At 42.1% G+C, this 24,274-nt stretch overlaps 1 protein-coding gene across 2 annotated transcripts; it reads right to left on the bottom strand.

The window, feature by feature from the left end:
• Positions 1-997: 997 nt before the first annotated feature.
• Positions 998-23,844, bottom strand: TTC4 (tetratricopeptide repeat domain 4). Of its 2 annotated transcripts, XM_006180123.3 has the most exons (10): positions 23,642-23,841; positions 22,923-23,040; positions 21,983-22,144; positions 18,243-18,320; positions 16,702-16,826; positions 12,797-12,883; positions 10,156-10,373; positions 9,486-9,567; positions 4,276-4,358; positions 998-2,210 (listed from the first exon to the last, which is right to left on the bottom strand). In XM_006180123.3, the coding sequence occupies exons 1-10, from the start codon at positions 23,750-23,752 to the stop codon at positions 2,108-2,110; spliced, it is 1,167 nt and encodes a 388-aa protein (XP_006180185.2). In that variant the 5' UTR covers positions 23,753-23,841; the 3' UTR covers positions 998-2,107. The 2 variants fall into 2 exon arrangements, with proteins under 2 accessions (XP_006180185.2, XP_032350254.1); XM_032494363.1 differs by lacking the exon at positions 21,983-22,144 and having other exon boundaries at positions 23,642-23,844.
• Positions 23,845-24,274: the final 430 nt, after the last annotated feature.

The raw sequence follows: 24,274 nt of genomic DNA, 5'->3' as shown, positions 1-24,274 counted from the left end.
TTGGGGCCAGACAATTCTGTGTTGTGGGGACAGTTCTGTGCACTGTAGGATGGTCAGCAGCATCCCTGGCCTGTACCGACTAGGTGTCTGTAGCACTCCACCAAGTTGTGACAACTAAAAATGTCTCCAGATAATGGCAAGTGTCCCCTTGGGTGCAGAGCTACACTCGGTTGAGAGTCACTGGTCTAGTGCTACCAGTCTGCGTGGGTGTGCCCCTGGGTATAGCTGAGTTAAGACCTGGTTATTGAATAATTACATGCCGGGCACTGCACTGAGCACTTTGCACACAGTATCTGCATAAAAGGGCTTCAGACACCTGAGAGGGGAACAGGGAATCATTTTACAGATGGAGTAGGCTCTGCACACAGTCCCTCACTCACAGTCAAAGCAAGTCAGCATCACCAGGATCCTACCTGTGGTCTAACAGACTGCCATTCCAAGTCCCTTCCTCCTCTATCCCACCCCAGCCAGAGCGGGGCAGGGCCTGAAGAGAAGGCGGAGCAGAAGCGGCTGAGGACCTGGCTGCCAGGAGTCTTAAGAAAGGGCTGGGTGACGGGGAGGAAAGTCACATAAGGACCACTCTCAGGTGCATATAGTTTTGAACGTACAATTTGCCCTCATCTGACATCTCACCCCAGCTCACAGTGTCCAGAAGGGGGCAGGGTAACTAGTCTGTGTTGCAGATGAATATGGCGGCAACTTGGAACCTGCTTTGTCCCATGGGAGCGTGGTGGCTGCTGCAGGAAAACCTGCAGCACCTGTCATGATTGCTGTGAGCCAAACGTGAGCCTCTTGCACAAAGTGCCGAGTCTAGCTGGTAAGTGAGAGAGGATGGCCTCAGCATGGCCTAAGCCAGGCTTAGGATGGAGGCTGGACTTCAGCTTCCCGGCCACAGGCAGGGGCCTGCACCTGGAAGAAAAGCTGCCTGGTTCTCTGTGAGTATTCCACAGCAAATTGCCCTTCAAAGACACAGCACCAAACCCCAAAGGAGTCTATCTTAAGGACAGCAGCTGGTTTCAGTTTAATGATGTATTAGTTAGCTTTGCTAGTAACAAACAACCCCCAAATCTCAGTGCTTATTACTACAACAAACATTTCTTTCTCATTCATGTTAGTCAGTGGCTGCAGGCCAGCTGCTTTAGCTCTGCTCCACGTGTCTTAGCATCCGGCAGCCAGGCTGAAGGAACAGCCCCTCTCTGGGAAACATGTTCTCCTGGCAGAGGGAAAAGAGCAGGAGCCCACCACACAATGACTCTGCAAGCTCTGTCTGGACACGTCCACTCACATCCTTTTGCATCAGGAGCAAGAAAGTACACTCCTCCCTGGGGAACGGGGTGAGCACTGCAAGGTAAGGACAGACAAAACCCTCCAGGAAGGAAGAAGCAAATAGCTGCAGAAAAAATACCACCTATGACAACGACTCAACACGCAAAAAGATTTTCCAGTTTGAAAGGCACAAAATCCTAAAATGTGAAAACTGGAGAGGAACTCAGAGTCCACTATCCCAAGTATGTCACAGTTCTCCATACTGCAAAGATGAGGAAAAGTGGCAAACTTTTTAGGGGTTCTGCACGACCCCAGTTTGTAGGTCTTTACAGATGCAGAAAGAGGACCCGGTTTTCCAGGCCCCATCTCACCCCACGGCATCCCCACCGAGCAGCCCTCTGTGCTTATGAAATAACGGGAGGCCCGAACCTCTCAGCTTTAATACCTTACAATTACATACATGGTTTGTGTATACATGAGGCCTCTGACTCCACAAAGGTTCAGAACCATGTCACTGGATCCTGAGTCAGCATCCACTGGCCAGTGTGCTCCTCAGGTCAGTTGCTGTGTTCTGGTCCCTACAGAGATGGAGGCTGGTGGTTGACACAGCTCACAGTGAGTCCAAGGAGATCATGACCAAGGCATGGAGTTTTGTATCAAAAGAGGAGAGTGAAGACCAGCTGGAACTTAGCACTCTGACCAGAAGAGGCTGCAGTTCAGGAAGTCAGCAGCAGCTCCCCAACCACGATGTGGGGAAGGCTTGTCTCCAGGGTGACAGAAATGATGTCTGGACTCCAGGCTGAGGAGGGGGAGGGAGAAGATCCAGGGGGGCCTGGCTTAGTCACTTTACCTGGCGCACCTTTCTCCCCTGGAGATAATTCCTGCAAAAAGCAGAGGATCCTACACAGACCAGAAATGCTGGCGTCAGGGCTTTTACAAAGTACCTGCAGTAAACACAAAAAAAGAAAGGGGTTAACTGAACTGCAATCTTAATCGTCCATGGATCATCCCAGTAACAGTCAAGGTGAACCTTTGGATATGAGTCAACATTAAAATGCAAGTTTAGCACATTTGTTTGGTTGTTTATAAATCTGCAAATTAGCATGACCCTCTCCCCCTTACAACCTTTGGGCCAGTCCTCTAGCATCATATCTGTCTGTCACTAAATGTGAAATAAAACAAGAACATGGTTCCATTCCTTCATTCAACAGCCAGAGCCCAGAGTAAGCGAGGCCCATGCTGAAAACACAGATTAAACTACAAACAAAAACCACCATCCATGCTCTCAAGTCCTGAGGGGAGAGAGAGAAGTAATCAATGACAGCAAGGCACAACTGTGCCAGCATTTGTAAGGTACAGTGTTAACCCAAGGGACGTGATTCCCTCTATGGGAAAGGGGAATCAGGAAAGACTTCTGGGAAGATGCCGTGTCTGCACTTGCTTTAATTTTTGGTGGGGCATGAGAGCGCAAAAGCCCGGAGGTGCAGGTCACTAGAGCATTTGCAGTTGTTGGGCATAAAGCAAATGGAGTGGGCAGGTCGGAGAGCAGGCAAGGCCGTGGCCTCCTTGGTCGAGAGGAATTAGCATCACCCAGAGGGCTTGGGTCTGGACAGGAGGCCTATATCTTGGCCCAGCACCCAGTTCAGGGTCTAAAGTTGCCATAAACCTGTCCTGGCTAGCCTCTTGCCTATGCTAGTCAGTTAAAAAGTAATAACTTCCAATGCATTTACACTTTCTGAGAAGCATGAAATTGGTTTTCCTCCACAGATCAGTCTGCTTTCTGTTTAGATTTCGCTCCCATTTTTGGGGAGATAGGGTAGAGTAGACCTCAGGCCTTTAAAGAATTCTGGGTAATTTGCTATAGAGAAAATGAATAGCTAAAAATTTGTCTATAAACTAGAAGGGAGATTTGAAGCCAGAAAAAAAACACTGCCAAGAGAAGTCATCGGTCGTATCTGAAGGAATCGTCACCCCCTGCCTGCCAAGCCAAAGCAGAAGCACCAAGACCAGTGGGACACCTGCACTGAGTCAGTCGATAGATCACCAGTGCTCACCCCATTCTACCTCCTACACTTGCTTCCAATCCATCCCCCACATCATGCCTCTTTAAGTACACTTAAAATCTGCACATCACTTGGTAAATTGTACCTAAACACCCTTGTCTGTGGCTCCATATGCCCCCATCAGCATACAGTTCACGCCCCTTCGTAGGGCATTCAAGGCCTCTGCCCTTGGCCTTCACCCAGTCCTCCAGCCTCATTTTCCACCGCGCCCAACCACCCTCATTCCTCTAGCACATCAGGCTCTTTTAGCCTTAATGCAAGACATTTACTCTGCTCAAAGCTTAGGGAAAAGTAGCCCAAGAGTCAGCTTTAAGCTACTGAGGGCATCCCCTTACTGTCCAGGAACACCCCTCCTCCCAAGTTGAAGACAGACAACTGCTAAGTCCAACTGGCTGCCACTGTGACTAACAAAGGTGCCCTTTCGTGGCACGATCACCCTTCACAGTTTATAAGGGTTTACACTTTAACTCCTACTCTCTCAAATACCTGAAAAACACAAAGGCAAGAGTCATTATCCCCATATTAGAGATGAGGAAACAGCCCCAAGGAGGCAGCATGTGCTCAGAGTCGCATGGTCAGTAAATGATGGTGTTTGACTTCAAGAGCCAGTGTTCTTTTCATATAACAGCACTGGGGACACAGGCACCACTGGGAACAGAAGGGCCATCCTGGCTGTCTCTGGTACAAAAGCCAGGTAGCTTCTTCCTTCTCAGGCTCCTGTCTGAGGGTGTCGTGGCTGTGGTGCAAATGGCTGAGTTGTCAGCACTGCAGCCGTTTGGCCAGTGGCCTGCACCAGCCTCCACGGTTGCTGTCTCACGGTTCTGAGTGCGGGGAAGGAGGGAGGGGAGTACGAGGCAAACACTCAGCAGCAGATGAGAAGCTGGCTGGATCGCTGGGACGGTGCGAGTGTCTTCCCTGGCCTCTCAGCCTCAGGAAGGCGGCTCACCTGGGCTGCTGCAGCACTTGCAGCAGGGTGCTCTTGGGAGGCACCTGGTATAGTTCTGCCCTGGCCTCATCCTCAAAGTAGACCTACAAGGTGAACAGAGGAGCAGGAGTCAGATGTGAATAAAGGGCTTCAGCAGCACGAGGCGTGTTGAGGCCAAGTCTAGGGAAAAGGTAAAGAGACGGCATTATTAGTGAATGCCTCCTTTACAGAGTTGTGGAGTATAAAGCACTCAGTCCTCCCCTGTGACACTAAGAAAGGTAATACTGGCTCCATTTTCTGAAGACAGAGACAAGGCTCACAGAAGGAAAATAACTCACCAATTAAACTCAGCTAGTAAAAAGAGGAAGACGCAAGTCCAGGCCTAGGAGCCTTCCCTTCCCTAACATTCAGTCCTAGCACTATCAGGTGTGGGGAAGGAAAGCAACAGTGGCCCAGAGAAAGGGAAGAGAGACGTCCACACTGGGGACATCCCTGTGCAAGTATCAAAGCCCAAGCAGGGTGAGGAAGATGTCTGCGTAGGAGGGCTGCTGGTGGGTGAGGAGTGTCAGAGCCTGGACAGTGGAGGAGGGCTTCCTTGCTGGGGACCGGCCAGCTAAGGGTGAGAAGGGCAGACACTCACAGCAGGGGGTGGCCTGCTGAGGGGAGTGAGGAGGTCGTTCATGCAGGATGGCCGAGCAGTGTGGGGTGTCAGGGTGTATGTAGGACGAGAAGGGCTGCTGCCTGACTGGGGGAGTCAGGAGGCCAAGTCGGGTGGGAAAGATTCCCCATGGGAGAGGGGACACTGGTGGGACAGGAGGGGGATTAAGTACAGGGGACTGATCAAATAAATATACTAAAAATAAAAGAAGCCACGTTAAAAATATAGGAAGGGAGAAAACTGGTCCTGTGATGCAGGGTTAGAACTGGAGATACCAGTGAGAGTTCATGTTTTCATACACATACACACGGCCCTGGAGCAGTGAGCACTTCCCTCCCTCGCCTCTGTACTTACGAGTATACCTACTACTAGATCTTGACTTCTAAATACCGTTTTCCACTAAAAAGAACCAGGGTTCTAGAGCTGGGGCAAGGAAAGCACAATTTGAGCCTGGAACATCTTTTGACAGAAAGCAAGGAAGTGCTTTAAAAATGGAAACAAGTTAAAAGGACACAGAAGCAGATTTGAAGGCATTCCCACTGACCAAATCTGGGACAGTTTGAGCATAACATTCATAGTAATAGATTATAGCACAATGAATAAAATAGGAAACCATAAATCCACTGATATAAACAATTATGTTGAAGGTTCAATGAACAATAAGATACTTATATTGTTTCAAAGTACCTCCCTTATAAAATACTAATTACAAAGGGGAAAAGAGTAACTTTGCAGGAGAGAAGCCTGGCAGACCCCTACCTCAATCAGGTGATCAAAGTGAACACCATCAATAAAGGAATGTTTGAAATTATGTGTGCCTGACAGGATACAGGGAGAACACAGCATCGCTTCTGTGATATTCTGGTCAAATATGCATAATCCAGGTCATAGTCACAGGAAACACAAGACAAACCTACACTGATGGACTTTCCACAAAATAACTGGTCTATAATCTTTAGCAGTGGTAAGATCAAGAAAGCTGCAGAAAGACTGAGAAAGTGTACACACCAGCACTGCCACAAGAACACGCAGCAGCTAAGCACTGGATCTCAGGTAGACGGGCCCTGGGAGAGGACTCAATCTAGCTACAGAGACAGCCTGGAGGGCCTGTGTGACTCAGAGGGAGGCACAGAGCCCACTGTCAGCACATGAACAAAAGTAGCGGGTCCAGCTATGGCAGACATTGTCAGCGTGTGCACCAGATGGTGCCACAAGAACATGCAGTGGCTAGGTGCTGAATCTTGGGCAGTCGGGCGCTGGGCAGGAGTATGCGGTGATCATTTCCCAGTGGAAGCACCCCAGCTCCCCACAACTGAGCACCAGATCTGGGGTGGACGGGTCCTGGGAGAGGTCTGCCACAGAGCCCAGGTCCCAGGTGTAGCACAGCCACCTTGAATCCCACAGCCACAGGGCCCTGACCCTCAACCCCAGCCTATTCCACACCACAGGATGGTTTAACATACATAAATCAATCAATGTGATAAGCCACATTAACAAAAGAAAGGACAAAAACTACACACGATTATCTCAATAGATGAAGAAAAAGCATCTGACAAAATACAACATCCATTCATGATAAAAAGCTCTCACCAAAGTGAGTATAAAGGGAACATAACTCAACATAATAAAAGCCTTTTATAACAAACCCACAGCCAATATAATGCTCAGTGGTGAAAAGCTGAAAGCCTTCCCACTAAATTCTGGAACAAGACAAGGATGCCCACTCTCATCACTTCTATTCAACACAGTAATGGAAGTCCTAGCCACAGCAATCAGGCAAGAAAAAGAAATAAAAGTTATCCAAATTAGAAGGAAAGAAAAAACTCACTATTTGCAGATGACATGAGATTCTATACAGAGAACCAGAAAGTCTCCACACAAAAACTATTAGAACTAATAAATGAGTTCAGCAAGGTAGCAGGATACAAAGTAATATACAGAAATCAGTTGCATTTCTTTACACTAACAATGAGATATAAGGAAAAAAAGTTAAAAAAAAAAAAAACCCACTTAAAATCTCATCCAAAAAAAAAAAAAAAATACATAGGAGAAATAACCAAGGAGGTGAGAGACCTATACACTGAGAACTATCAAACACTGACAAAGAAAATTGAGGTGATTCAAAGAAATAGAAAGACATCCCATGCTCTTGGATTGGAAGAAAAAATGGCCATACTACCTAAAGAAATCTACATATTTAATGCAATCCCTATCAAAATACCCATGACATTTTTCACAGAACTAGAACAAATAACCTAAAATGTATCTGAAACCACAAAAGATCCAGAATTGCCAAAGCAATCCTGAGAAAAAGGAACAAAGCTGGAGGTATAACCCTTCCAGACTTCAGACTATACTACAAAGCTACAGTAATCAAAACAGCATGGTATTAGCACAAAAACAGATATAGAGATCAACGGAACAGAATAAAGAGCCCAGACACACACCCATACACCTACAGTCAACTAATCTGCAACAAAGGAGGCAAGAATACAATGGAGAAAAGACATCTCTTCACAGCAAGCGTTGTTGGGAAAGCTGGACAGCTACATGTAAATCAATAAATTAGAACACTCCCTCACACCATATACAAAAATAAAGTGAAAATGGTTTAAAGACCTAAATATAAGACATTACACCATAAAACTCCTAGAAGAGAACATAGGCAAAACATTCTCTGATATAAATCATAGCAATATTTTCTTAAGTCTCCAAAGGCAAAAGAAGTAAAAGCAAACATAAACAAATGGGATCTAATCAAACTTAAAAGCTTTTGCACAGCAAAGGAAACCATCAACAAAATGAAAAGACAACCTACAGAATGAGAGAAAATATTTGCAAACAATGTGACTGACAAGGAGTTAATATGCAAAATATGCTCATACAATTCAGTATTAAAAAAAAACAAACAACCCAACCAGATGGGCAGAAGACCCAAATAGACATTTCCCCAAAGAAGACATACAGATGGCCAACAGGCACATAAAAATATGCTCAACATCACTAATTATTAGGGAAATGCAAATCAAAAAACCACAATGAGGTTATCACCTCACACTGGTAAAAATGGCTATCATCAAAGTCTACAAATAATAAATGCTGGAGAGAGTGTGGACAAAAGGGAACCCTCCCACACTGTGGGTAGGAATATAAATTGGTGTGGCCACTATGGAAAACAGTATGGAGGTTCCTTAAACAACTAAAAATAAAGCTGCTGTATGATCCAGCAATCTCACTCTTATTCATAAATCCAGAAAAGATGAAAACTCTAATTCAAAAAGATACATGCTCCCCAGTGTTCATAGCAGCACTATCTACAATAGCCAAGACATGGAAACAACCAAAGTGTCCATCAGCAGACAACTGGCTTAAGATGTGATATGTATACACAACGGGCTATTACTCAGTCATAAAAAAGATGATATATTGTCATTTGTAGCAACATGGACGGACCTAGAGAATATTATACTTACTTAAGACAGAGAAAGACAAATACTATATATCACTTATATGTGGAATCTAAAAAACAATACAAATGAATCTATATACAAAATAGAAACAGATTCACAAACACAGAAAATGAACTTATGGTTACCAAAGTGGAAAGGGAGGGGGAGAAGGATAAACAAGGAGTATGAGATTAAGATATAAACTACTATACATAAAATAGATGAGTGACAAGGATTTACTGTATAGCACATGGAGCTATGTTCAATTATCTTGTAGTAACTTATAATGGAAAATAATCTGAAAAAAATATATATATATAACAATCACTTTGCTGTAAACCTGAAACTAACATAATGCTGTAAATCAACTATATGTCAATTAAAAAATTAAAAAATAGTATGTACAAGAAAAAACATTAGTGGGAAAATTTGTGAAAAGTGAATGGAGTCTGAGGATTAGCTGGTACTAGTGTATCAAAGTCAATTTTCTGATTTTGATGATTGATCAGAATCATGAAAGAACGTGTGCTTGTCTGTAGGAAACAGACACTAAATTATTCAGGGGTAACGAGGCATCAGTTGGCACCTGACTCTCAAATGGTTAGAAGACAAATTCTTTGTTCTGTAAGTTGTGATTATTTTTTTCAAAATTACAACAATGGAATGTTATTCAGCCTTAACAGGAAGAAAATTCTCACATGTGCTAAAACATGGATGAACCTTAAAGACAGCACACCAAGCGAAATAAGCCAAATACAGGAGGACAAATACTATATGACTCCACTTACATGAGGCACCTAGAGTAGATAAATTCAGAGACAGAAAGTAGAAGGGCAGATGCCGTGGGCTGGGGAGAAGCGGACATAGGGAGTTACTGATTGATGGGTACAGAGTTTCACTTTAAGATGATGAAAATGGAGTCAGACGGTGGAGATGACTGCACAACAATGTGAATGTACTTAACACTACTGAACTGTGCACCTAAAAATGGTTAAAATGATATGTTTTATGTTCTGTATATTATACCACAATTTTAAAAGGCAGTGAAACCTCACTGCACCACCTGTCCCCACCCCCCAGCCCCTGCCAATTCCCACAGAAGAACAAAATAAAACTTCTCTTACCTCTAAATTATCAGGGCAGTATTTTTGCTCTAAATCCCAAGAGGGCGTTTCACCAAACATCACCATTAGATGATCAATAAACCTAAGGAGATATGACATGTACTTTCTGGGTATCAATAACTCATGATCTGTTTTCCCCCATCACAGTCCCCAGACATCAATCCACAGAGATATCAAGAATGTATAAATCATGAAATGCAGGCTTAATCCATTTTGACAGCAGTGCCCAAAATGTGTGAATCACTATGACATAGTAATTCTCTTTGAACTGACTGAGGATTAACAACATTCTTACATTTAGCCACATTCTAAGCATTAACCCTATGAAATCACATGTTAAAATGGATAGTTTTATGCTTTCTAATAAATATACCCTTCAATTACTATGCATGTACTACCTCCATTGAGTTCATCTCTCACCAGAGACAAGTACCAGTGCTTGACCAACACTGTACTATGGTGTTACTCAGCAAGAGGGTGAGACCGTGTCTGTCACTGCAAAGCTACTCAGTGAAAGGACAAATCAGCTATGTGATTATGTTAAAACCAGACTCTGTCAAACCCTCTCTATTCTCTTCACTCCTCAACCAAAAATCCACCTGTCTCTCAAGCCAAGGCAGCAGGGAAAAGCACACAAGCACGAGCAGAGGGTACCTGGGGAAGGAAGTACCTGGAGTCCTCGTGAAAAGCAGAGATGAAGTCCGACTGGGCATATTCCGGGTACAGAAAGAGCACAGGCCAGCTCAGTCTGCCCTGGTCATCCACACTCAGCCTGGCTCCGTAAGGGTTCTCAGAATTCAGCCCATTCAGGACAAGCTCACTGAGACCTTCTGAGGCTGAATCTTCATCCTCTCTGGCAGCTTCGGAGATTAGCCTGATGTTCCTAGCCTGGGTCAAAGGCAGAAACACACACACACCACTTATGTGTGGAAGGATGCAAACCCCCATCACTAAAACAGAGAAACCATACCACTGCGAGCTCCCTGGGGGCCAGCTCTACACGTGATTCATCTTCATTATCCCCGAGGCCTGGCACAGAGTCGGCATCACTCGTTTAACTCCCCTTTACTAGGCATCTACCACATGCTAGACTGTGTCAGAGATGAGCTAGACATGGTAAAAAGTACAGCATAAAGTAAGAAGTAAAGCTGTGGAACTGCAGACCATGAATAATTAATTCAGCCTGGGGGTTGGAGGTGACTGGGGGATGCCTAGGCCTTGAACAATGACTTTGAAAGGCAGAAAAATTGAGGAGCAGGGGTGTGGGAAGGGCATTCTACCCCAAGAACAGCCAAGGAACAGCATGTGCAAAGGTATAGGAAAGATCATGAGTAGCATGTATAGAAATGGCAGATGTTTCACTTTAGCTAGGACATGGAATACTAAAAATAATGTACACACTGACTTAATCTTAACTGTCTCATGGAAATAAGGATAAATCAAAGATCTGAACAGTAGTCACCTCTTGGGTATGCTGGGTGGAAGCTCCTAAGGCTAGCACCCAAGGAGAAAATCATACAGAAGCAAAATCATCTTGATCTATCTCCTAAATCAGGGGTTGGCAAACTTTCCCTTAGAAGGTCAGATAAGAAATATTTTAGGCTTCACAGGTCGAATGGTCTCTGTTGAAATTACTCAATTCTGTCATTGTAGTGTAAAAACAACCACCGGTAACACATACACCAATAGGCAGGGCTGTAAGCCACGGCTGCAAGCCACGGCCGCAGCTTGCTGACCCCTGCTTTAAACCATTAAAATATAGTATATATAGCTTTGTGTATACTAGTGTTGAGAGTAATTCTTACATACACTGAAATTTGAGATACAGTTAGGTTAAAGGAGAGAATCAAAATAAAGTCTGTAAGCAAATGTCTGGGTCGTCCAATATTCTACATTTCAGAAAATGACCAAATCATTCTAGAGTATTCCTTTCTCTTTAATTTGTTAATGTGTTAACAGATTGCTTGTTGTGGGGAGGGACCAGTGCAGTACATTTTAGTAATGTGTAGTTCTCAGAGTCAACAAGTACCTATAAATGGGTGCATAATTTAACTCAACAAAGAATGAAACCAATTCCATAGGTTGTCTTTTTGTTTTGCTTATGGTTTCCTTTGCTGTGCAAAAGCTTGTAAGTTTAATTAGGTCCCATTTGTTTATTTTTGCTTTTAATTTTATTGCTTGGTAGACTGCCCTAGGAGAACATTGCTAAGATTTATGTCAGAGGATGTTTTGCCTATGTTTTCTTCTAAGACGTTTATAGTGTCTTGTATTACGTTTAAGTCTTTAAGGCATTTTGAGTTTATTTTTGTGTATGGTGTGAGGGAATGTTCTAACTGCATTGATTTACACGTGGCTGTCAGCTTTCCCAACACCATTTGCTAAAGAGACTGTCTTTACTCCATTGTACATTGTTGCCTCCTTTGTCAAAGATTAATTGACTAAAAGTCTGTGGGTTTATTTCTGGGCTCTCTATTCTGTTTCATTGATCTGTATGTCTGTTCTAACTACTATATATAAAATACATAAATAATAAGTTTATACTGTATAGCACAGGGAACTATATTCAATGTCTTGCAGTAACCTATAATGAAAAAGAATATGAAAACGAATATATGTGTGTGTATATATATATGCCTGAACTATTAGGCTGTACACCAGAAATTGATACAACATTGTAAATTACTTCAATAAAAAACAAAATAAAATAAATAAAATAAAAAAGAATGAAACCAAGAACCTACCCTACAATCTCATAGCAGGTTTACCTCCCCTGTGAAGGCAAGGTTCAACAGGTGACGTGTTGGGTATCCAGATGAAAGCAAGATTTGGGTCAGACTACATTCATTTAAAACACAAGAAAGAGAGGGAAGGAGAGGCCGAGTTTTGTTGTTGTTATAGTTAGAGGAGCAGCATCCTAAAAATTCAGACTCCCTCAGGATGCGGTATAACACAGGGGCCAAGAGCAAGGGTGCAGCTCTGACACATATTAGCTGTGTGGGCTTTCTTCATCTCTGAGACTATGTGCTCATCTAGCAAAACAGGAGCAAAAAGACCTACTTCAGAAGGCTACTGTGAAGATTAGATAGTGCTTAACCCATAGCAACTATTCAGGATCTGTTACCTGACCAACACATGGACACAAGTGGGAGAGCTGACCGAACTCAGAGGGCCTGACTTGTCACACTGCTTCACCAAAAGCAGAAAGAAAATGAACAAATCATTCAGGTAAAGCATCCCCAGAAAGGTTGCCAACAGGCTACAGGATTAGTGGACTTCACAAGACCATAAATGCCTAAGGTTTGAGAACTCACCTTGATGGCCTGGAGTAAAGCCTCATTCTGATTCTGCTCCTTCTTTTCTTTCAGCTTTGCTTTCCTTATGTCTCTCTGTTCAGTTCGCTGAAAATGAAATTCAGATGCATCAGCTCCAGGGACCCTGCCTCCTCGTCTGTTACCCCCGCCTGATCCTAAATGACTATTTCTGATCTCTATTCAACCCAGGCTCCTGTATCAAGGGATACCAGTGGCTGGATTCAGTTCAATAAACACTTAAAAAGCACATGTCTAGGTGCCAGGACCAGTGGCAGCAGAAATGTTAAAATGTACAGTTCCCACATCCAAGGAGCTCACAGTCTACTGAGAGGGTCAGACACGTTAAAGGTCTGTTACATGTCACCCTGGTGGTGTGAACCAAGTGCTATGAAACACAGAGGAGGGAGTGACAGAATCTGCCCCACTGAGGAGGTGGGCTCAGATAGAAACTAGGTGAAAGAGAAAGGCATTCTTGGTTGAGGGAATGACATCAGGGCCTGTTTTGTTGGGTTTTTTCGTTTTTTGTTTTCTCAAAAAATCTTATATATCCTGGCTCCTCCCTTACTTATTCAGAACAGTCCCTCAGAGCTATCTGAGAGACTATATCTAGGCCTTAAGTCCCCAGTTAAGTCTGCTGAATAAAACTTAATTCTCAACTTCTAGGTTGTGCTTTTATTTTTTCAGTTGACAGTTCTTAGAACATGTTTAAAATAACTGGTTTAGAGGAGGGAGAGTACAGCTCAGTGGTAGAGTGTCTGCTTAGCATGCACGAGGTTCTGGGTTCATTCCCCAGTACCTCCACTAAAAATAAACATCTAAACCTAATTACATCCCCCCCAAAAAAATAAATAATAATTTAAAAATATAAGTAAATAAGTAAAATAGCTGGTTTAAAGTCTCTGTCTGTTAAGTACCATGTCTGGGCTTCCTCAAAGACAGTTTCTACTGATTTCCAGCCCCCACCCCGGGTATGGGCCATGCTTTCTTGATTTTTGTAATATTTTGTTGAAAACTGCAAACTTAAAATAATATATCATGGCAACCCTGCAAATCACATTCTGTCTCCCCTCCCCAGTGTTTGCTGTTGCTGCTGTTATTATTTAGTGACTTCCTTAAACTAATTCTGTAAAGCCTGTATTCTCTGTTGTGACTACTAATGTCTCCAGTCAGTGAGCTTAGTGGTCAGGTAATGACTGGACAGATTTCCCTAAATGTCTGAAGCCAGAGAGTGTCCCAGTCTTTGCCAACGTGCAGTGCATGCTGGGACAAGCCTTCGACAATCACCCTAGCAGTCAACTGTTGGGCCTCCATCTTCACTTCCTGCTTACACAGAGCTTCCAAAGCAGTCAGAGGTGAGAGCTCAGGACCTTCTTAGATCTTTACTGAGCACACATGTGACTGCCTAGAGTCCCAGGAATATGCTGGAGCTTTTCAAAGCCCCTATACAATCTCATTTCCCAGCTTTTCCTTTTAAGATTTCTGGTAAGCCTATTGTTTGCTTCAACAGTTTTTCACTGACTCAAGCAGCTGCAACCTTAAATAACTGCCTTGAATTGTTTTTAACAAATGCCTCCCACACCCACCCTCTGTGAAAACACTTCTCATACTGGGATAGCTCCAAGATGGGTCAAATAAAAACAGCTTATGAGTGGGGTCTCCTAGGGAACCACCAGATGGTCAAATAATGACAGCCCTCTGGAGTGGGGCTTTGAAGGAGCTCTAATCCTGTTCTGCCTCCTCTGGTGGCTGCCAGGCTGCTCAGTTTCACTATGATTGTGGGCTGTTGGCTTTCAAGGCTACTAGGAGGAGATGGGAATAGGGCAAGTTAAAATGCCACAAAGCTTGCTATTCTCGTGAAGGTTCAGCCATTTTTCTTGAATGAACACTCCCTAGACTGTTGCAAGCCTTTGGTTCATTTCAGAGTTCTGAAAAAGTCAATTCTGACCATTTTTGCCAGTTTTCCATTGACTTTACAGAGAAGAGAATTTTTGTAGGTCTTTAGTTGACTGTTTTTGCTGACGTCACCTTTCTTTACTGATTTCTTTATCTACTTATTATATCAATTACTCTGAGAGAGGGATGTTGCCATCTCCATCTCTCTGTACTTTTGTCTCTTCCTTCTTTGAGTTGTTAACTTTTTGCTTCATGTACTTTGAAGTTCTGTTATTAGGTACATATACATTTAGAATTATTAAATATTCTTGATAAACTGACCTTTTCATCATTTAAAAAAATGCCTTGCTTTATCTCTGGTAATACCCATAGCCTTGAAGTCCATCTTGTTCAACATTAAGATAACCATATGAGGTCTGTTGCTTACATATTACAAGCACATGTGAATCCAGAATCAATTTATACTCAGATAAAAGGGAATAATCCTGACACTCAGCAAGCAATGTCACCTATACCTAGGTCAAGCTTTTGGACCCTGAAATCTCTCTTTAATTATGCCTGTGCTGCAGGACCTAGAAGCTTTCATTTAGCTCCCATAAGGGCTTTTCTGTGGTAAGCTTAGCAATGGCCTTCCACAGTAGCCCTCTGGACACTCTCTCCTATATATACCATTTTTAGAAATTCTGGCTCACACCCAGTTACTTAGGCTTAGAATTCTGTTACTGAGCCATGTGGGTCTAGACATATCTATTTTTCTACCACTTCACATGACTAGAATGACTTTGACTAAAACTTATCCCTGTTCAGGGCCATCTCAAGGCTCCCTTGGCACTGAAAATTTCCATTCCGTAGTATAAGCAGTGAAGAGAGACCTGGACAAGGAATCAGAAGAGCTCAAGTCTTGTTCCAGGTTTGTACTGAACAGACATGTGAGGCAGTAGTGCACAGGGACTGAGAGTGTGGACTCTACAGCCAGACTCCCTGACCCTGAAGCCCAGCTTCGCCAGTTGTGTGACTTAGGCAACTTCCTGATCTCTCTGTGCTTTAGCTACCTCACTAGTGGAAGGTGAATTAGAGTACTGCCTACCTTACGGGGCTGTGTGTGGTTTAGCTGGATTCATATAAGTAAAGTTTTTTAAACAGCACTGGAACATACACACAGTAAGTGCTATCTACGTGCTGGATATTATTTTTGGTAGTGACGGTAGTCTGTTATTATTGTTTTTATCATCATTGTTGCTATTATGTGCCAGAATGTAGCATTTCATTAGCAAGTTATAGGTGTCGATGCCAGGAGCTACACAGTATTACAGAAGCTTAAGGTTTTGCTTAAACGTTTAACTGTCCTTTCCCCTTCTCTCTTTCAATAACTTTACTCAGTGTGCATACTAGACTATGGCAATAGTCTATTTAGTCAAATCAAAATAGCCACAGATTTATCAAGTCCTTACTAATGTCAAGAAATTTGCTAAGAAATACACATACACACACACACATTCTCTCTCTTTAATCCCTATAAAAACCTTTTGTATTATGTTCACTATATTCAAAGAGGGGACTTGAGTTTCAGAAATATCAGGAAGTTGCCCAAGGTTATATAGATCTGTTTTCTCCCATCTGGAATGTTCTCCCCCACATCCCCAAGCCAAGTAAACTCTTGTTCAGTCTTCAAGAGATTAGACTCAAGCATCACATCTCTCAGCAACCTCTGCTACCCCCATTTCTGCCTTGCTTTTGACCAGGGCAAAGTTAAATACCACTACTATATATACTATATATTCTTCCTTGCTTCTATCATGTTATAACTATTTATTTACTTATTTGTTTACTTATCTGTATCCCCCAGAGTCCCAAGGGTAGGAACTGATTTTGGGTTTTAAAGGAGAAAAAGTTTACAGTGACCCAAGACACAATCTGGGTAATGCTAATTAATTAATTAATTAATTAATTAATTAATTAATTAATTAATGCTAATTAACAAATGCCAACTGGGTACTGGTTTTGCCACCAACCTTTAATCTGTCTGCTTTAGCCCTCATCTCCAGAAGCTTCTTCTCTGTGGCATCTATTTGCAGCCCCTCATCGCACCAGCTCACAGCCTCCGCATAGTTCTTCAGTTCCAAATGGCATAAGGCACCTGTAGAAGCCAGCACCCTTAGTATCCCTGGACAACATGCATGGAAAGAGCCATCTTTGAACAGGACTCCCCACCTCAACCAGCTACCAGCCAGCACTCTGAAGGGAAAATGCATGACAAAGCCCCTTGTAGTGCATTTCCCAGACAAGGAAGAGTATTTTTTGTATCTTAGAAATTCAGTTCAAAACTCCTGTAAGCCTGGTGTCAAGGACTATTAAAGAAGGGAAGGCTACAGCTTAGTGACAAAGAACATAGTCTTTGGAATCAGACAGATTGGGGCTGGAAATCTGGTTATCATTTACCAACTACACATTAGACAAAGAACTGAGCAACCCTGAGCTTCAGGTTCCTCATCTATAAACAAGAGTAAAGCCCCACTCAGATGACTTTTTTTTAAATGGAGAGAAAAAATAGAATTTGCCTCAGTTATTCATAAAAGCAATAGCAAGACCAAAGACACTAGGTCTCTCCAAAAATTGTTCCTGATGGCTACCAGTTTAAGCTGCCTCTCCTTTAATCATGTTTTTTCCTCCAGTTAGCCTCTTTGAACTTTCCACAGTATTTAAAAATAATAGAACTGTAAGGGCTTAGATGTCAACAGAATCCAACCTCATCTTCCAGAAGTGGGCAAACTGATACTCAGAGTGGGTGTCTTGCCAAAGTCACACTGCTAAGGTAAAATTGACAATTCAATCAAGGTATTTCCAGCTATGGCCAATTTCACAGGACTACAGTCAATTTACTTGCCCTTCTTTGTTTAGTACTTTCTCTGCCTATAGCTGAAGGACTTAACCCCCTCCCCAACCATGAATACTTAAGGAAGCATAACTTTGATAAAGCATTTTAAGTTAATCCATGGGGATATAGAGATTAATATGTGATGAATAAATTAAAGTTTATAAAGTAACTTTGAACTTCTCAAAGAAAAGGTGAAGTACAAAAATAATAAAAGCACTATCATTACCTAAAAAGGTCAGGCTACAAGAGAAAAAAATAATCTGGAAACATCTCAGCACTCGTGTTATCGGCAAAAATCCCATAACTTCTCTTTTAATTAATATTAACATGGCATTTGAGATCTTGCCTTTCAATCAGCTAATTTGGAAAAAAAATTCCAATGTGGCTTTTGGAACTGCTTTGTTTTAATTAATTTTACTCTTTATTAATTTAAATCGAGTAGTTTCAATTTCTCCACAAATTCTTAAAACACAGAGGGTTGGATTATTCTGTGGGGAATTCTTTTAAAAATGGCATGTTGCTATTGATAAGGACCAGGAACTTAATATCAAGATTGCAAAAATAAGGTGACTTCATTAGTATCTTAGCACTTTTAATACCAAAGCTTAAAACATTTCTGGTGCAGTGTGTGCCAACTTTTCCATAATGATAATCATACTGTCACTCTACAAGACTTACCTCTTACTACTGCTTTGAGATGGCAGGGTTTTAGTTTTCTGGCAGCCGTTACATCATTGAGAGCAGAACGAAAATTGCCTAACAAAACACCATTTAGTAAAAGAGAAAACAAGTTTTGAGTTCAGATTATTTCCCAAATTTTGTGTGTGGAAACAAAAACACTCTTCTACAGTCTTGGAGAAATATAAACCAGAGCAATTGTTTATGGGAAAAAAAAAATAGTTGTGCTCATCAAGAGCCTCGGAAATGTTTGTAACATCAGGCAACCCACTGAACAACTATAAATGGCTAGTAAGCACATGGAGAGATAGATGCTTAACATCACTAACGACTAGGGAAATTAAAATTAACATGAAACTGGTAAAAATTAGATACCAGTAACATCCAATATTGGTGAAGATATGGGAAAAGGGCACTCTATGAGTAAATCAGAGAGCAAATTGGCATGGGCTTTGTGTATACACTTTGACCCAACAATACTCTTCTAAGAATTTATCCTTAAAAATGTTTGTAAAATTGTGCAAGGATAAATGTAAAAGCATGTTAACTGAAGCATTACTTTTAATTGTGAAAAGCTGGAAATAACCTAAATATCCTCAATTCAGTAATGATTAAATAAATTATGGTAACTCCATACTACTGAATTCTATGTAGTCATTAAGAAGAGTAAGATAGATCTGGTTGGCTGGAGCCCAGCAGCAAGTGTGAGTCAGTCAGAACCTGCTTCCAGGATCCAGAGATCCAGAGAAGCTGGGGTCAGAGCAGGTAGCTCCTCAAGAGTTACTGATATGAAATGGCTGAGAATGGAAAAAACTGTGACCAGAGACCTATAGCAATGAACAAGGAACAATATAATGGAACTTCACAAACGTGTCTTCAGTGAGTGAAAAGAGAAGGGATCGGGAAAAAAGGCAGAATATTGTCCTGTGGAGACAGCCACTCATTACCTTCCAGTATTTTTCTCTGGAAATCCTAGTAATCTTGAAGGAATGGACCTCAGAGTAAAGAGTTTTCCATTACCTTTTATATAAACCTAATTTACTAATTTTAGAAATCTTCAACAACTTCCTATTCCCTGTCACCTGCTCTATCAAAATGAATTAAATTTAGAACGTTATAGGAATAAAAGGGTAAGATAGAGTTGCATGTAAAAGGCACAACAGGATGTGTTAAGCGGTGGGTCAATGTGTAGAGAAGTCTATCTTTGTAAAATAAACAAACCAACCAATATAAATATACAACATATATACACACATATATATTTGTAAGTGCGTTTTAAAAAGGTGTGCAATCATACACGCTGGTTATCCAAAGTAGGAGGCATGAGGTAGATTTTCACCTTTAGTTTATCCTGTAAATATTACTTAATTAACAGTTTGGTATTTACCTACTAATTTCACTTCTAAAACCCTAGCCCAGGGGTTAGCAAAATTTTTCTGTAAAGGGCTATACAGTAAATATTTCAGACTTTATAGGCTACATATGGTCTGTTACACATTCTTCTTTGTTTTACAATCTTTTAAAAATGTAAAAACCACTTTTAGCTCACAGGAGGCTAGGGATCCAGATGTGGCCTGTGAGCCAGTTTGCCAAATCCCGCTTATCCAAAAGAATAATTAGAATTATTGGAAAAACTTTATTAATAACTTTGTTCATTTTTGCATTACTTAAAAAAACCTAAAAGCAGCTACATACTCAACAACAGCAGAATAGTAAAGGAAATAGTGTAAAGAGTGGTATATCCATATGATGCATCTTTATGCAACTATTAAAATAGTATTCACAAATAATTTAATGCTAAGTGAAATTGTTTATGTTACAAAATTAAGTGAAAAGAACTAAATACAAAATTGGAAGAACAGTATGATCTGAACTATGGAAAAAATACATATAAAAGAAATCCAAAAACTTCTGCTTAAGGCAGTAGACTGAACACGTGCATTTAACTCTACCCCTACCACTCCCCCCACCCCAAAAAGCCATAAACCCACAGAGACAAGAAGAATGAGAAGAACACAGAACACATTTTAAAGCTGGAAAACAAAGAGACGGGCTAAATGACTAATCAGGCTTGAGAAAACTGAATTCCAAGCCAGCAGAGGGAAAACTCAAAAGCCACCCGAGCTGTACTGCAGAACCTACAAAGCACTCAGGACTGAGGAATCGACAGCACCAGGTGCCGCTCCAAGTGTGGGTGAAGGTGTCTTCCGCTTGGTGTATTCTGAATCAGAACTGATTCTGCATCCTAATCCTAGCACTGTGTACCCTCAGATAATTCATTTGACTACATTTATTATATTTACTACAGTTTCTTACTGTGATAACTAGGGATAAAACTGTTAACCTCACCTATCTTACATAGTTGCTATGAGGTCAAGAGGGAGAAAAAATGTGAAAGTGCTTTGGAAGCCATACCAGTGACATCACTTAAGGAATGTTTCTGATTATTATGCATTTGCTCCTCTGGTATAGCACACACACGTTTTTTTCCTTGCAAGGTGCTTTTGGTCTTACTAGCCCTATACATGACATTCTTTAAGTTCCCCCAGGACAGGAACTATGTAGGTCTTGTTCACAGTGCAGTGCCTACTACACAGGAAATGCTTTATATTTAGTAATCGACTAAGTAAATGAATGAAACTACTTTAGGGAAAAGTCAGGTCTTACTCATTTCTATGATGCTAGTGCCTAGCACAGAACAAGAACTCAGTTTGCTGAATGAAAAAAATGTACTCCTCCAGAAGTTAGAAGACTGGGTTTTTAGTACAGGTTTTGGCACTAACCAAAAGGTCCCTCTCTGGGCCTATGTAAAATGAGGGGGCCAGTTAGCTCAAATAATCTCGAAAGTTATATACCACTCTTATTTGGGGGATTTTATAATGAAACAGGCTAAGGGAGAAAACACCTGGAGCAGATTACAACTGGGGAGAAACTCCGCTCAAATGGTGTTGAGTCCCAACAGGCTTAGTCCAGCCAGACTGCAGGCTTATTCCCTGCCAGCCCCTCAGAAATGCCTGAGGTCATTCCCTGGTCCTCTCTAAACTCTGTGATAAGAAACACGGGTCTAACATGACCAAGACTAGTCACCAGCAATAATGCCACCCAAATAATCAGTGTTCCCCAAAGTCATGTCTGCAGAACAGCACTCCATGTTAATAAGTATTATCTGCAAAGGGGGCTTATGAAACCTGTGAATCACAGGGTAAGGTTCTTTGCTGTAGGTTTTCTCAGTGTTAACATACTAATGTGCACTGCAAATCTCTAATGAAGAAGCAGCCCTTTCCAAATTTACTTGTCCAAAGAATATTTTTTACTTCAAATGTCCCACAGAATACTCTGAGAAATTCTCCCCTGGATTAATAGTTTCTCTCACACAAAGAACTCTATTGCCTTAATTCTTCTAGCACCCTTGAAAAGAGGCTAAAAGGCCAGAAAAAAAAACCTTTTGTTTTGAAAGCGTAGAAGCATTTTGGCTCAAAAATCCGAGATCATACCAACTCATGTATTAAGGCATTTGATGTTACTTATTTGGTTCAGATAGTAAGAATTACACAATCTACCTGGTTCCTCTTTTCACGAAGTCTACCTAAAACAGAGTTCAATTAGAGTAAACTATCCTTGGTTTCTGGGATAAGCAGCCCCTCTTCCTCTGACACTCTCAAACCCTCCACCAGCCATCATATAATGGTTTTTATCATATGCTAATTTTTTAGAAAGGACTAAATAATGGAATAAATTACCCAGATAGTACTGTGCTGCCGCCCGGTTGGTATAAAGAACAGCATTCAGCTCAGGGTCTGCACATTTCTTCTTTAATCCTTCGGTATATGAAATCACAGCTTTCTTATAGTCTTTTTCTTTAAAGTAATCATTGCCCTCGTCTTTATAGGTCCTGGCCTGTTCTATAGAGAAGAAACAATCACTATTTCCTATTTTTTAAAGGGCTTGTTAAAAATAAATTCTAAATCATGCAATAATGTAACATATGATAAACCAAACAAGAAACCAACAGGATAAGAAAACTTAAAAATGCTATAAAACTGGGTATTAACATGGAGAAATAAAGTTACATGTACTTAAAGCTACAATCAATTCCAAATATCTTATAAGGTAGATTATTAAGTGCTTACCAGAAAAAAAAAAAAGTATAAAGGAAAAAGTATACTTGTCCTAGCTCTTGAAGAGAGGACTGGGTTTTTTTTGTTTTTTGTTTTTTGTTTTTTTTTTAATTACTGAAGAGGGGAAATTACACTTCTGCTATTGTGTATGTTGTTCCACTCCCTGGAATGCAGATTTCTCTCCTCACCCTAGCAAGAGCCTACAAAACTGTTAGAATTCAGTTCAAACTGCTGATCAATTGAAAGCCCACTCCTACCTCCCCCACCTTTAGTGTTTCAGCAGCACCTAGTATATAGCTACATGTTGGCTCTTATCACACACGTTTGTCCTGATTCTTTATGACAGTTTGGCCTATCCACTGGTATGTGACCTCTGAGGGCAGTCTTATTCATGCCTGTATACCCAATGCCTAGCATTCAGTAGGTATTCAAGTAAGTATACATGGGATAAATAGTGACAAGTGAGCTCAGGCTAACTACTACTTGTTATCAATCAGAACATTTCTGACTTTATCTCAGTTCAACGGAGGATCAAAACAAATGTCAAAGTCATTGAAGATACCTTCTGGAGATCGCTCTTCATCAAAAATAATTGACTGGAGGCAAGCCAAGTCAGGATTCTCTCTGGGATCAATTTCTGATGGCGCTTTCTTCATAAACAGGGGGATTTTTTCAAATTCCTGGAGGTTGTTAAGAGAAGAATGAACTATACGAATAGGAGTTTCCACTAAGTAGCTCCAGTTCCATGTCTCTATATTAAAAGTTTTCTTACTCATCATGATTTGCAAATCATCATGATTGAATATATCTCTCCCCATTCAGGCCTCAGTCTCCCATTTGTAAAATGAGAGTGTAAGATAATAATCCCTAAAGATTTTTCAGTTCTCACATGCTTACAGGAGTGGTAGTAAATTGAGCGCTCACATGTTCCTAGCACTTTACCCACCCTCTCTCTTCAGCTTCCCCACAATCTTCGGAGACTGGTGCTACAGTTTGGGGAATTTTACAAATGAGACGACGGGCTCAGAGAAGTGAAGTAACTGACCCAGTATCACAGCCAGTAAGTGGTGGAGTCACAGGTTTCTGACTCCAAGACCTGGACACCTAAATGTACTGGCAGCTTAAGAAGACCTTCAAAACCTGGAGGCCGCTTTTTAACACTCAAGTAGAAACCACCTATCCGCTGCAGCGCCAGAGGTCGGGGGTGAGGGACGTGTCTCGGCCACAAACACACACACACACACACACATACACTCGTGCGGAATCCCTGGGCCCGCCCACCTCCTCCCACTGGTCCTCATGGAAGCCGCCGCGGTAAGGCTGGCTCTGGAACTTTTCCAAGAACGAGTCCATGGCGTCGGCGGCGGCGGCCTCTGGCTCGGGCAGCTCCATGTCAGCCCCTCCGCGATCCAGCCGCAGCCCAGACCCTGAGAGCAGCTCGGCAACTTCCGGGGGCGCGGGTGCCCTTCCCTCAGTCTTCCGGGCCGCATCGGTCCGCGCGTCTGGCGTTCCGCAGTTCTGGGGGCGTGGCCGACCCGACTCCACCCCGCCCCGCCCCCTCCTTCAGCAAGCGCCTGCCCGGCCCCGCCCTCCCCTAAACTGTGCCTCAGCCCCGCCCTCCCGAATACTCGTGGTCGTGGGTAGGCCCAGTGCCCTATAATACCCCACTATCACTTCGTTCACTCATTTGTTCAACGTGTCAGTCTACAAATAACTTCCTATGCTCCTTCCGTGTTTCAGGCCTAGTCTAGTTGCTGGGTGTACACTGCTGGGCAAAGCACGTAAAACCCCTGCCCTCTAGAAGTTGATAAAGTAGAGGGAAGAGACAGACAGTAAAACAAGTAAGATGTGAGAGTTGGTCAGGTGGTAGCAAGAACTATGGAAGAAAAGTTTTAAAGAGGGTGGACAGGCATT

Source organism: Camelus ferus, chromosome 13, assembly GCF_009834535.1.
Source record: "Camelus ferus isolate YT-003-E chromosome 13, BCGSAC_Cfer_1.0, whole genome shotgun sequence".
Lineage (NCBI taxonomy): Eukaryota > Metazoa > Chordata > Mammalia > Artiodactyla > Camelidae > Camelus > Camelus ferus.
This window is presented reverse-complemented; position numbering and strand designations above follow the sequence as displayed.

What these genes read in the sequence shown, in the direction of transcription:
- TTC4 (XM_006180123.3), bottom strand. Translation starts at nt 23,752, where the DNA reads ATGGAGCTGCCCGAGCCAGAGGCCGCCGCCGCCGACGCCATGGACTCG. An exon ending in ATGAGGACCAGTGGGAGGAG is followed by an intron (nt 23,041 to 23,641) that starts GTGGGCGGGCCC and finishes AACAACCTCCAG; the next exon opens with GAATTTGAAAAAATCCCCCT. An exon ending in CAAGTGCTGCAGCAGCCCAG is followed by an intron (nt 2,211 to 4,275) that starts GTGAGCCGCCTT and finishes TGTTTACTGCAG; the next exon opens with GTACTTTGTAAAAGCCCTGA.